At 43.6% G+C, this 14227-nt stretch overlaps 1 protein-coding gene across 4 annotated transcripts in view; it reads right to left on the bottom strand.

The window, feature by feature from the left end:
* RXRB (retinoid X receptor beta) overlaps positions 1-7199 on the bottom strand; it is a 275228-nt gene extending 268029 nt beyond the window's left edge. For 2 of the 4 annotated variants that reach the window (XM_086920649.1, XM_086920650.1), the window contains exon 1: positions 3348-3365. Coding sequence is in view for 2 of the 4 variants with exons in the window: in XM_086920651.1 (XP_086776777.1) it covers positions 6995-7010 (16 nt within the window). In the remaining 2 variants the exon portion in view is untranslated. Of the gene's footprint in view, positions 1-3347; positions 3366-6994 lie in introns of those variants that run through there. The other 2 variants (XM_086920651.1, XM_086920652.1) reach the window with 2 other exon arrangements.
* Positions 7200-14227: the final 7028 nt, after the last annotated feature.

The raw sequence follows: 14227 nt of genomic DNA, 5'->3' as shown, positions 1-14227 counted from the left end.
GATGAATAGGAGCCAAAACTGCTCTCATGTGAGGAGGTACCCATGTATGCTACCAACACGCCATGGATGAATAGGAGCGAACACTGCTCACACGTGAGGAGGTACCCATGTACACTATCCACACGCCATGGATGAATAGGAGCCAACACTGCTCTCATGCGAGGAGGTACCCATGTACACTATCCACACGCCATGGATGAATAGGAGCCAACACTGCTCTCATGTGAGGAGGTACCCATGTACACTATCCACACGCCATGGATGAATAGGAGCCAACACTGCTCTCATGTGAGGAGGTACCCATGTACACTATCCACACGCCATGGATGAATAGGAGCCAACACTGCTCTCATGTGAGGAGGTACCCATGTACACTATCCACATGCCATGGATGAATAGGAGCCAACACTGCTCACATGTGAGGAGGTACCCATGTACACTATCCACACGCCATGGATGAATAGGAGCGAACACTGCTCATGTGAGGAGGTACCCATGTACACTATCCACACGCCATGGATGAATAGGAGCGAACACTGCTCACACGTGAGGAGGTACCCATGTACACTATCCACACGCCATGGATGAATAGGAGCCAACACTGCTCTCATGTGAGGAGGTACCCATGTATGCTACCAACACGCCATGGATGAATAGGAGCCAACACTGCTCACATGTGAGGAGGTACCCATGTACACTATCCACACGCCATGGATGAATAGGAGCCAACACTGCTCTCATGTGAGGAGGTACCCATGTATGCTACCCACACGCCATGGATGAATAGGAGCGAACACTGCTCATGTGAGGAGGTACCCATGTACACTATCCACACGCCATGGATGAATAGGAGCCAACACTGCTCTCATGTGAGGAGGTACCCATGTACACTATCCACACGCCATGGATAAATAGGAGCCAACACTGCTCTCATGTGAGGAGGTACCCATGTACACTATCCACACGCCATGGATGAATAGGAGCCAACAGCACATGTGAGGAGGTGCTCATGTACAGTAACCACATGCCATGACTGAACAGGAAACGCAGTAACTACAAGCCTGTACCGAACAAGATCCAACTCTGCTTATGCGTGAAGTGCTGCTACTCTACAGTGGGCAAACTAGCACTATACGGAGTGTGAGCTAGTGGTGCTCAAGTACGGTAACCACAAGCCATGAAGGAAGAATAGGAGCAAACGCTGCTCACTTATGAAGACTGTCAGGTACAGTAACCACAAGCCATGGCTGAACAGGAGCCAACACTACTCATGCCAGGAGGTGCTCACGTACGTTAATCACGAGCCATGGATGAATAGGCGCCAGCGCTGCTCACGTCTGAAGAGACAATCGTGTGCGGTAACCACAAGCCAAGGCTGAATTGGAGCTAACACTACTCACGTCAGGAGGTGCTCGTGTGCAGTGATGTCAAGTCATGGGATGAAGAACAGGAGTCCACGTTGTTCACATTAGTAGAGCTGCTCTTGTACAATAACCACAAGCCATGATTGAATCTGAGCCAATGCTTCTCACATGTGATGAGCTGCTCATGTATGGTGAGCAGTATATACAGGTATGAGGCTAGCAGTGCTCATCTACAGTAACCACAAGCTACAGCGGAAAAGGAGCCAATGCTGATCACATCTGTAGAGCAGCTCACGTATGGGGAGCATAGCAATGGATGGATAGAGGCCAATGTGCTCGTGTATGAACACAAGACACAGGTTATGGAATGGTAGCTGGCAGTACTAAGGTACAATGGGAAGATCAACAAAAGCTAGCCCCGCTCAGATACGAGACATGGTTTCTGGAATAGAAGCTGGTGTAATGAGCAGAGCAATAGACGCTGTTATGTTAATTTCGATTTATATAGCGCCAAATCACCAACAGGTCTCTTAGCGCTTGCTTTGGGAACCCGTCCTGGCTTTCCCTGCGAGATAGCCCCTACTGGGCATTCCCAAGGTGAAGACCAGGCATTCTATTGCGGTGGGGCTGTAGTGGAGATTAAGCAAGCTATTCCCCAGAGTTGCAGAGTGTGATCCCATGATTCGAGTAGGCACCGAGGCGAGAATTATCAAGTCCGTGGACATTTTGAGCTCAAGACCCTGCCGCGTCGGGAATTGAACCCTGGTCTGACCTCTGCATCAGGGTCTGCCTCCTCTAACCAGTGAGCCACACTTCACCACCACTATGAAGAAGCACAAGACGAGGGGGTCTTGAATTAAAGCTGACACTACTAAAGTGCTACTATGAGCACAGCAACAGAATAAGGAGTAGAAGCTACCACTACTCATACAGTGAGCTAGATTATGGGATCCAGACTGTGACATGGTGCCATTCACATACCATAAGCACAAGCCATGAGCTAAAACTTCTCACGTATGAGCAGTAGCTATGTGGTCCAGTATTGAAGCAAACACTACTTGCGTACAAAGAGCAGTCATGAGATTCAGCATGGGAGCTAGCAATGGGAATTTGAGCTACTGGTGTGTGATGAGAACATACCGCTGGATCCCACACTAGGAGAAGCAACCTGGCTGGAGCCCCTGCTCCATCAGGAGAAAGCATTCTAAAGAACCTGGAGACCTTGTGAGATTTGACTTGCGCAGAAGTAACAGGGTGGAGGTTAAAAACAGACATGTGGCCAACAACTTCAAGACCAGATTATATGTCTGCAACTGGGATTCAAAGAGATTGCCAAGATTTCTAAACTAACCCAGCAGCGCTGTTTAAAGAACCTCTCGGATTACAAATGCTATTTTCACCAAACTCCCAAAGGATCTTCCCTCCTAGTGAAAGCAGGCGTGTTACTAGGCAGAGGTTCCTTGTGTGTTGAGTTTTCCCCAACAATAAAATATTTCTAGCATCGACAACGCATGAATCCAAAACCACAACTGTTAACTTGTAAAGAAGATAGCTTGTGAAAACACTGCACATAGTAAAAGCCCAGTATCTCTTCTGTCTAATATGACAAAGGGCACCAAAGCCACTTTCAAGAGAGGGAAGCAAACAACTCATTGCAGTTGCCTGTGTACTGTTCATTCACTTATTGATCGGCAAATAAATTCAATTTTCTATCCAGAGCAGGGCAAATTAGAATGTATCAACCGTGGCAGTAGACATGTGGCATATATATTGCAGGCTCCCCAAGAATATGTAAGTGAGAATAAATGCATCGACTAAGAACCAGATTTATCCGTAACATCAAGTTTCAGATTCGAAAGCAGCAACTCAGACATTTTAGGTGCTTTTAGACATAAAGCACCTTTAATATGCGGATGACCTCACATTACATTAACGAACATGCCCTGTGCGAGAATACAACACTCAAAGGCCCTTATGACTTACCTACATATCCAATGGTAATGTGCAACAGGGAAAGGACAGCAGCCGGTGTGATAAAATAACCTTTGAACAGCGACGTTCCCTTGGAAAAATGCACCATGTCCTTACTACACTGCTAATAATGTTGCAGGCAGGACAGTTCAGCGGAGAAGAACGTATCCTGGATTCTTCACTCTCAATGAACAGACAAGTCAGCGCCGTATCCTCATCCTGCTTCAACATTCTCCGCATGCTCAAAAAAACATTTCGCTGGATCCCCACCGAAACCAGGAAAACAGTCACCCATGCTCTGGTCACGAGCCGACTGGACTACGGAAACACCCTCTACGCAGATACTACCGCTAAACTTCAGAAGAAACTCCAACGAATCCAAAACGCCCCAGCCAGGATCATATTAGACATCCCGCGCAACGAACACATCTCTGGTCACCTGAAAGACCTCCACTGGCTACCCGTCAATAAGAGAATCACTTTCCGACTGCTAACCCACGCACACAAATCACTCTACGACATCGGACCAGAATGCCTCAACTCACGACTGTCCTTCTACACCCCCTCCCGCCAACTACGTTCTTCCAGCCAAGCCCTCGCCACTGTACCTCGCATCAACAAGACCACCATGGGAGGCAGATCCTTCTCATACCTGGCTGCTAAAACATGGAACTCACTCCCCACTTACCTTCGCCTTACCCAGAACCACCTAGCATTCAGAAAGCAACTTAAAACGTGGATTTTTGACAAGTAATCCTCCTCCCCTTCCTAAGCGCCTTGAGACCCTCTGGGTATGTAGTGCGCTATATAAATTCTCTGACTTGACTTGACTTAACAGTGCTCGATACTGCATCGAGATGTTCAATAGTGCCATCAGTGGGACAGGGAAAAGTCAGGTGCAGAATGTAGCCTTGGGATCATTGCCAAACACCTATACCAACTCAGGGTGTGCAGTGCTGGACTTGGATAGAGAGGGGTTAGGGGGGGGGAAGAGTGCACCTCCATTTTTTTGGAAACCATTCAGAGCAGAGGTCATTCCACATTTCGTTATAGAATAACTATAGTTACAAAACACTGGAGGCGATGACATGCGTTCAGGGCTTGAAGTTTAGTAAGACGTGGTGGTGCTTTGATGTGTGACTGAACACTACATGGGACCAAGCCTAGATCAGAAGTGGGTTGTCTTGATGGGGCTGGTAATCGATACGGAGGAGTGACAGGAGTTTCACTTTTCAGTTTTAATTTACCTTTATTTGGACCGTTGGTCCTCAAACATTACATACATTTGTTAAAATACATCTAAAATAACATCCTTAAATAAACTAACAACTTAAAACACATACAATTAAAAAAAACCTCCATTAACTAAGTCAGGGTGAATTATTTTGCTAAAACTAATTTAAAGAGGATAAGAAGTGTCTTCACTATTTGCATAAATTTCCCAATAGCAAGGGCAATGTCTAAATGGTTCATTTCAGTCACCAAAATTACAGCCTGGGCCCTAGCTTTAATCTCATATTTCCTAAATATATTGGTCTTAAAACATAATTCGATTATCAAGAAACTTCTGGCAATCCATTACAATATGTAACAAATGACACGAGGTGCCCAAAGTGCAAATACATCTTCTCATCTTATCAATCATTGAGCTTTTTCCCACATGAGTTTCAAACATGGGGAAATCTGCATCTCTCGATTGGTTTGTGTATCCTCCAGGAAAGAGATGCCACCTCTAGGGCAGTTCCAGCTTTTTTTGCGCTGTGACAACTGTTATTTATCCTTCGAGTTTTATACAGGGCGAACTAGGCCCCTAGGAATCAGAAAGCCGCATTTACAAGGACTACAATAATATACAATAGAGGATATAGAAAATGGACGATATAGTTCAGAGGTAGTGATAACATTTCAGAAGTGGCAGGAGTAAATGCATAGTTATTCCAGGTAGGGATTACCAGTAACGTAAAATAAATCGAAAGGGCCCTGCTACAGCATATCCCACGTCTCACATAATGTTATGGGGCCTTAGGTTCTAGGGCCTTAGGTTCAAAGGTAGTCTCGTGCGCCACATGGACCTTTATTACGACCCCGGACATCAATCATAGGAATGTGGTCTGACTGAGTGGCGATGGGCAGTTACCAAGCACACACCATGATACCAAGGGATTACCATCTTTCCCCACCACAATGTTAGAGCATTTTCACGCACATACGTCAAGACTTTGCTTTTGTTGATAATAGCAAGAACCAAAGCACTGGCTGCTGAGAAACTACAGCATTACTTCCTAAGTGACAACAGTACTGAATAATAGCAGGCCACTGGTCACCAAGGAGGAGTGTAGCCACTTCACACTCCAAAGTGGTCATTCTAGATGGGCATGGATACAAGAGTAATAGACAGGACTTAAAGTCCTGCTTTAAAAACATATCAAGGCACTTAACTTCTCATGTCTCAAGAGTTTGTATGGGGTTAAATTCACAAGACCCGCCACAAGGACACTCTACCGTTGAAAGAACAACGAATAAGAAAGAAAAGCCTTGATGTCTGGGGTTTGCACTTAAAACCACCACAGTAAGACAAGGCCACTGGAGACAACCAAAAGTAGCAAGTTTTTAAAGTCCCCCTGCCTCCTCGCCTCCGAACCTTACACAGCTGTGCAGGTGTCCGTTGTACTATGCCTGTTGAACATTAGAGGATTTAAACTCAAACCATTGATGATGAAGACATTAAGATTATCAGTCTTGCACTTTAAACAACGATAGAAATGAGCTGTTCGGCAGTCAGGCTTTTTAAAGAATGTGAAACAGATATTTGTGCAATGTTTAAGTAACCGTCCATGCTATGACCGGAAGCCTTGGAGCTGTGAAACCAGAGAGTACGTGGAAAGTTTAAGAATGCTCAATAACGCTTACAGTGCTGCAGCAGGGTATACCTGCTGCACTGGACTGCTCTAGAATCCGGAGTTAAAATGTGCATACTTAATAGCAGCAGAAAACGCTTGAGGCAACCAAGCAAGTGTAGGTTTAAAGGTTCAATGGGTGTGTGACACCAAAGAACCAACCCTGAACATAAACATGGGCAGAAGAGTCTGAGGGGAGGGGTCCAGTTAATGCAGAGTACCTGGACAGGTCCCACAGGGTCACTGTGATCCTAAGAGAACTGCACAATCCACACAGCCCAAACTGCAGGGCTCGGGGGTCATAGGTCAATGTTGAGAACAAAATAGCCTCTGTATGGAAAGCGCAGAGCCTGGGGTGGATGGACTGGCCCTCCATGGGCAGTGCTGGGCAATGACAGTGCCTGGGGCACCTGTTGGGTGGAGGGAGCAGGATATCATATGCCCTGCTTCATCCCGGAGGGGGGCTTCCTGGGTAAATATCTGAGGGGGGCAAATGAAGCAAGTGGCAGTGACTGGAAAGTATACAATCATACTTGCGTGGTGACAGGTTCTGGAGGGTACAATAAACAAGGGGTGTCATAAGACCCCCCCCGTGCCTGCAGAAGGGGGGGGGGATTCTCCAGTGAGGGGAGTTGGCTTGGGGTGGGGGGGGGGGGGGGTAAAATGCATGACACTATATGTTGAGTGGGGGTGGGCTAACCCTGGCGCTCTGTCACCCCTCCCCCCAGTTCCCACAGTGCCCCGCGCGCGGCCCCAGCTCACCCCGGCTGTCTCCCATCCCGGGGGGGCGGGGTCGCTCGCTGGTGCCGGGTGCCCCCCTCCCCGGTGTGAGCCGCTCCTTGCGGGCTGCCGCCGGGTCCTCCGCACTCCTTTCCCGCTGCTATCTCCCAGGGCTCCGTCAGCCGGGGCCCGCAGCCGCCACCGCGATCCCAGCCTGCACCGCGCGCGGCCGGAGGGAGGACCTCCAGCGATCCCATCGACCAGCGCGCGGCGGGGACTCCGCCTATCACTTCCTGCTTCCCTCTATGATTAGCATAGATAGCAGCCGGCATGAACATAGAAAACGGAGCGGGGCTCTGCGTGGCCTGTGGGAGGCAGCCGCCATCTTTGAAAAGGCTGGTTAGAATGATTCTGAACGGGAGCACGTTCTCTCGAGGGCCTACAAGTGCGTTCAATACTGTGTTCATAGTGGCCAAGGTTTCTGAATGGTATGCGTTACATTTTCATAATTTCAGTGTAATTATGAGTGGCATTTCAACGATTATAACTATAAGTACCACTTTCTCCCGAGCAAAATCAAGCAAAACATAAACCTTAGAAATTACACCCATTTGAGCAAGGAAGAACTCTAAGAAAATCTCAACACTGCTGCAAAATACCTGAAATGGAAGGCCACTAACTGGAGACAGACTGCCTGACTGCAGTTCTCAGCTGAGGGCAGGCTGCACATAGCTGCCAAATTCTCAGTTTGCTTATGCATAGCTGCCAAGTTTTTGGTTTGTGTATGTATGTGTGACATTCCCATATTTGCATTGTGTTTATGTGTGACATTTCAATACCTCACGAGTGACACTTTTTCGTGAGCTGAATAAGACTGTTGTGCTGTAAATATTGTATTCAGAAACTGAACGCTGTTCTAAAATATGACGGTCTAAAATGGCTCTTAAAAGATGTGTGTGGAAAAAGTAATAAAGACTCCAGGAAGATAGATTCATGAAGATCCGGTAAGACAACTCTTTATTTGCATCCTGCCGTCGCAGCGTACAATCTAAAGTGCCGTTTAACAGCACGGCTAACCCATTTTACTGGGGCGTCCAGATTCAAGTAATAACACACACACGCGACATACACACGCGACTCAGACCACCATACACGCATCCACATTCAAAGAACAACATACAGACACGCGGTACCAACACGCTAACACACCTCACGCGAGCACAACACACAGCGATTCACATTCAAATAATAATACAGGATAATATTTGTTGTGAATGACGCGCGTGCGTTCACGCGCGTCATTCTTAATAATAACCTCATACTACACACCTCCCTCCTTTTTTTTTTAAGAAAGAACAAAGTCATTAAATCTTGAAGGAATCTTGCGACACCTCGAGCTTCGCAACAACTCCTGTGAATCACAATCAATGGGGACAGAAGATAATTCACTGTTAATGGGGACAGTGGAAGAAACAGGTAACTTGGGATCATTAATGTTAACGTCCAAAAATACATTGGATGAATCACCTTCATCCAAAACAGCATTTGATAAAGGAATTCCAGGAATTCCCTTGCCAATATTATATTTGGAAACCCTGCTAAAATGCCACACGCTTCCATCAATCACTCTTACAGCATTTTTAAACACTTCAATCACTTTAACAGGATCAGACCACTTTGCCAAACCTTTATGTACATAGCCGCCTTTTTTTAACCTCACCAAATCACCAACGTGAACAGGCACACAACTCCCTGTTCTATCTCTTAGCAATTCTTCCTTCATCTTTTTCTTATAGATATCAACTTTCTTGCGAATTTCCCCAAAATCCACTTCAGCAAAGTCAACACGGTTACTGTCTTTATTTTTTAACCACCAAGGCAGTAAGTTGGTACTAGGTTTACGTCCTCTTAACATCTCAAAAGGAGATAGCAAAGTAATAGCGTTGGGAGCAGTTCTATAAGATAATAACATGGACTGTAGTGCTTTGTTCCAACACAATCCACCTTTAACAGCTAATTGTATAGCTTCCTTGACAACTCTATTGAATCTTTCTATTTGACCATTGGCCTCAGGATGGAATACTGCAATTCTTCTGTGAGAAATACCACATCTGCTAAAATATTTTTCCATTTGCTTACTGATAAATTGCGGCCCGTTATCTGTCACTACCTCTTGGGGGATCCCTTCCCTACAGAAGACTTCATCCATAAATTGTATAATAACATCGCTAGTGACCTCCTTGACTGTCTTTATCTCAGGCCATTTTGAGAAATAATCTATGAGCACAATGCCAAAAGAATGTTGCGGTGGTAGAACACTAAAAGGTCCAATGATATCAATCCCAATTTTATTCCATGGTGATGCTGGTAAACTAACAGGTTGTGGTACACTGGGCAAGGCTTTGGCTGTTTTGTCACTATTGGCACATAATTCACACAATTTCACTTGTTGCTCAACAAAATAATCAATACCTGGCCACCAGAAATTATTCTTTAAACGTCTTCTAGTGACCGATATTCCAAAATGCCCTACATGAGCTAAATCCAAAAACCTTTTCCTGAGACCAAAAGGCGGAATAAATTTATCATTCCTTAGTAATATTCCATTTTCTATGGCCAATTCATCCTTAATTTTGTGATAGCTCATTAAATCACCGACGAAACTCTTCCCCTCAGGCCAGCCTTGCAATACAAACTCCTTGACTTTCATGAGTTCTAAGTCTTTGCTCATTTCTTCATTCCATGTTCCTTCATCCACTACAGAATGTTCCCCAAACACTAAATTGACATCATTATAAACATGTGCTACTTCACATTCATCTTTGTCAACCACATCTGAGTCCCTACAAGCCAATGGAAGTCTTGACATGCAATCTGCATGAACATTTGACTTCCCAGGAATGTATTCCAAGGAATACTGAAAATTCTGTAATCTTGAAGATAGTCTAGCCAATCTAGAGGAAAGAGTACGTCCTCCCCCTGGTGATAGTATATGTACCAAGGGTTTGTGATCAGTTTTGATGGTGAATTTCGTTCCCCATAAGAAAGGTCGGAAATGTTCAGCACCCCAAACACATGCCAGAAGTTCTCTTTCAATCACTGAATAGTGACGTTCAGACTCTCTCAATGTTCTTGAGGCGTAAGATACAATCCATTCTTTACCCCATTCTTCTTGAATCAATACAGCACCCAAACCACAACTACTTGCATCTACTGTTACAATACATTTTTTTCCAATTATAAATGGCCTAAGACAAGGCGCCTTAGTAATCATTAACTTTACAGCATCAAAAGTTTTAGTCATAGTTTCTGTCCATACAAATTTTGCATTCTTCTTTAACAGCATCCTGAAAGGTTCAATTACGCTTGCATAGTTTTGAATAAATTTTGCATAGAATTCCACCAGACCCAGAAAAGCAATTAACTGTTCTTTGTTTTGGGGAATGGGAGCTTTGCTGATGTTTTCCAAATGTGAGTTTTTAGGTCTGATGCCATTAGCGCTAATGCAATGTCCAAGATATTCTACTTCTTCCTTCCTAAATTTGCACTTGGACGCACGTAGGGTTAAACCCTTCTCTGATAAGGCATTCAACACTTTAAATAAATGCTTGTCATGTTCCACTATGTCTTTCCCAAATACCAAAATGTCGTCTTGGAATGCAATTGCTCCGGTTAATCCATCCAGTGTCTCTTTCATTAGTCTCTGAAATACGGCGGCTGCACTTGCTAATCCAAAAGGCATCCTGCAAAATCTATATAGCCCTTCAGGCGTAATAAAAGCAGTCAAATCTTTTGAATCTTCATGCAAAACAACCTGGTGGTACGCACTCGCTAGATCTAAGCATGAGAAAACTTTGGCATTGTTCAAAGTGGAAACCATTTCATGTAGATTGGGCAAGGGGTGTGAGTCCACACAAATAGCATTGTTTAAACTGCGTAGATCTATGCATACACGAAGATCTCCTCCAGATTTGATCGAAATTACAATGGGAGAAACCCATGGAGATGATTCGATGGGTTCAATAATATTCTTTTTACACATGTCATCAAGAATTTCCTTTAACTTTTCTCTATAGGAAAGAGGAACATTCCTCACTTTATGGCGAACGGGTAAAGCATTTGCATGTACTTTTATTCGATGTTCAAATCCTTTATATTTGCCTAGGACATCACAAAATAATTTAGGAAAATCTTCTTTGATTTTTGAAATTAAGTCTTCACCAGTTTTACTTTGTGCAGATTTGTTAGATTCAGGTTCAATACAATAAACAGGAGGATCAGCATTAGGATCAAGTTTCATTCCTAATTGTTCTGCATGTGGCCAACCCAGTAGTGAATCACCAGATTCTGTTATGTACACCTTCCCGTATGTGGAGTAGGTTTTAAATTTAAGTTCAGCAATGAAATAACCAACAAGTTGCAATTTATGCCCTGTATAACCACTTGGTGTAATATCTGGTTGTGTCAATTTAATATCTGGCCAATTGGATTTAAACAAGACATCAGGTAAGATTGTATACCATGAGCAAGAATCAACGAATACTTTGGTAGAGACTCCATTGATAGTAATGAAACATGAAGGAAACTTCCTTACTTTTGGTTCTCTATTTATGCACATTATAGTATTCACATCAAATTCACAATCACTTGAATTCCCCTCTTCCTGATCCTGAATTAAACTGACTTTTCTTGGTGCAGATCTGCAAACTTTTGAAAAATGCCCTTTTTTTCACATCTTGAACAAACTCTGTCCAAAGCTGGACACAATTTTGAATTTCCCAAATGGTAACTACTACCACATCTGAAACAGTACATGTTATAAGTTCTAGAATCAGGTTTTTGCCACATATTCGCCTTTTGATCAGGTCTTTGCCAAGTATTTATTCTCTGATCGGATTTTTGCCATCTATTTCTGTTTTCATTCTTATACTGGTTGTCATTTCTTGTATTAGTAAATTTCCCATATCTTCCTGGATCTCTAAATCTCTCATTTTCTTTATTTATGGTTGAAATATCAGATTTACTATTATTTTGTGAACGTATTTTGTCTACAAATTTTTCTGAATGTTCTATTGATTTTGCAATTTCAATGGCTGCGTTTAAAGTCATATCAGAAGTTGTCCATAGTCTTTGTTGTATTTTCTTGTTGTTTGTACACATAAGGATTTGATCCCTTAACACTTGGTCATAGTTAATATGCTCAAAATCACAAGTGACTGCTAGTGCTCTCAATGAGGATACATAGTTGTCAATAGATTCATCAGCTTGTTGCTTCCTCGAATAAAATTTAAATCTTTCCATAACCATGTTGATTTTTTTTCCATATCTAATAGATAGTTGTCTAGTGGCAATTTGATATACATCCAAATTAGATGTGTCACTTAACGGAGGAAGACTCTTGAACTCTTTAAGTGCTATTCCACCAAGACAATGCTTTAATAAAGCTAATTTCCTTTCTGCTCCACATTCTTCCTCTTCTAAAACCTCAACATATGCCAAAAACATGGGTTCCCAAATATCCCACTCAATGGGAGGATCACCTTTACTAGTTAAAAATGAAGGAGGGGGTTGAATTCCAGTCATAGTTTATAAAAGTGAACAAGAACAATATAATAATAATTCAAGAAAGAGAAATATAAATAAATATAACTCACAACAGTGTGTGTGAATCACAGATGTAACTTACAGTTAATTTCTTCTTGGTAAACACTTTCAAAGACAAGGAATATCCAGTAGTTTGCAATCCAAATTCAAAGTAAACTGAAAAAATAAAGTTTCCCCTTTTTTTTTTTTTGTGAAGCCAAAAGAATATCCAATGAAAATAACTCTCTCATGGGTACATTTGGTATAATCCAATGAGAAACGTTGAACAGCCTCCAATGAAAAGTATCCGTGTAAAACTTCCTCGTGTAGCAGCCAATCAGCACGATTTATTTAAGAAAAAGGTTAAATCCTTTGAAAATGCACTCGTTGCACGTATGGGAACGTGTTTCCGCTCGTCGCCAGTGTGGAAAAAGTAATAAAGACTCCAGGAAGATAGATTCATGAAGATCCGGTAAGACAACTCTTTATTTGCATCCTGCCGTCGCAGCGTACAATCTAAAGTGCCGTTTAACAGCACGGCTAACCCATTTTACTGGGGCGTCCAGATTCAAGTAATAACACACACACGCGACATACACACGCGACTCAGACCACCATACACGCATCCACATTCAAAGAACAACATACAGACACGCGGTACCAACACGCTAACACACCTCACGCGAGCACAACACACAGCGATTCACATTCAAATAATAATACAGGATAATATTTGTTGTGAATGACGCGCGTGCGTTCACGCGCGTCATTCTTAATAATAACCTCATACTACAATGTGCAACAGTTAAACACAGTCTTTGAAAACATTGGCCTATCAGGCCTGATCCTGTGATCAGTGATAAGCATAAGCTGAAACCCAGAGCCTCTCTGGCAGCATCAAACTGTTAAAAAGCAGACAAAGACAAACAACACAGAGCCAGCATAGGGCAGATAGGCTTGACAGCTTGGTTTCTCGTACCATCGTACCAGGAGAGTCAGTGAATAGATTTCCAGCTTAACACTGAGAGGACACATCATTGGTATTATCCCTATGGTGAAGGAAACCCACTTGTGGATTCTATGGCAGGACAGAGGCGAGGATTATGCATATCTTTTCTCACTTTATTTGCATAGCAGTTTAAAGAAAACATAACAACACAATCATTAAACAAAAGACTACACAGCCCATGAACCATAGAGGGGGTAGTCTCCAAGGCAACCATAGTCTAATCAGATCACAGTCCATAGTCCATAATATATAATATCATGACGTCCCTTACGCTTCCTCTTTCTTCACTGCTCGTCAGTTAAGTGCCTTCCTTACAGTCTTGGCTTAATCTGACGATGTCTTTGTTTGTATAATGGTTTATTGTGTGCATTCTATATATATTGGCTTGGTACTGTGTCATTATACCCCTGCAGCAGGCTCTTCGCCTGAGTGCGTTCTTCCCTCGCTGTCTCTCACGGTGTGCGCTCTACGCGCGGTGAGATTGCGTCTGACCTAAGCGAGGCAGCTCCGTCGAGCGTTCTTGACGCGCGTTTGGGAATCCGGTCACCTATCGTGTCCGCGTGATTCCCGACCAATCCACACCTCAGTTTGACACCGCTACGCAGTGATTTTTCGCTAACACGGATATGTGCAGCGCCACCTGGTGGCTGGAATTGGTACTGCACGTCAGCTTCGTTTAACAG

The sequence above is a fragment of the Lissotriton vulgaris genome, chromosome 5, assembly GCF_964263255.1.
Source record: "Lissotriton vulgaris chromosome 5, aLisVul1.2, whole genome shotgun sequence".
Taxonomy (NCBI): Eukaryota; Metazoa; Chordata; class Amphibia; order Caudata; family Salamandridae; genus Lissotriton; species Lissotriton vulgaris.
The sequence above is the reverse complement of the archived record's forward strand: the minus strand, read 5'-3'. Positions and strand labels throughout refer to the sequence as shown.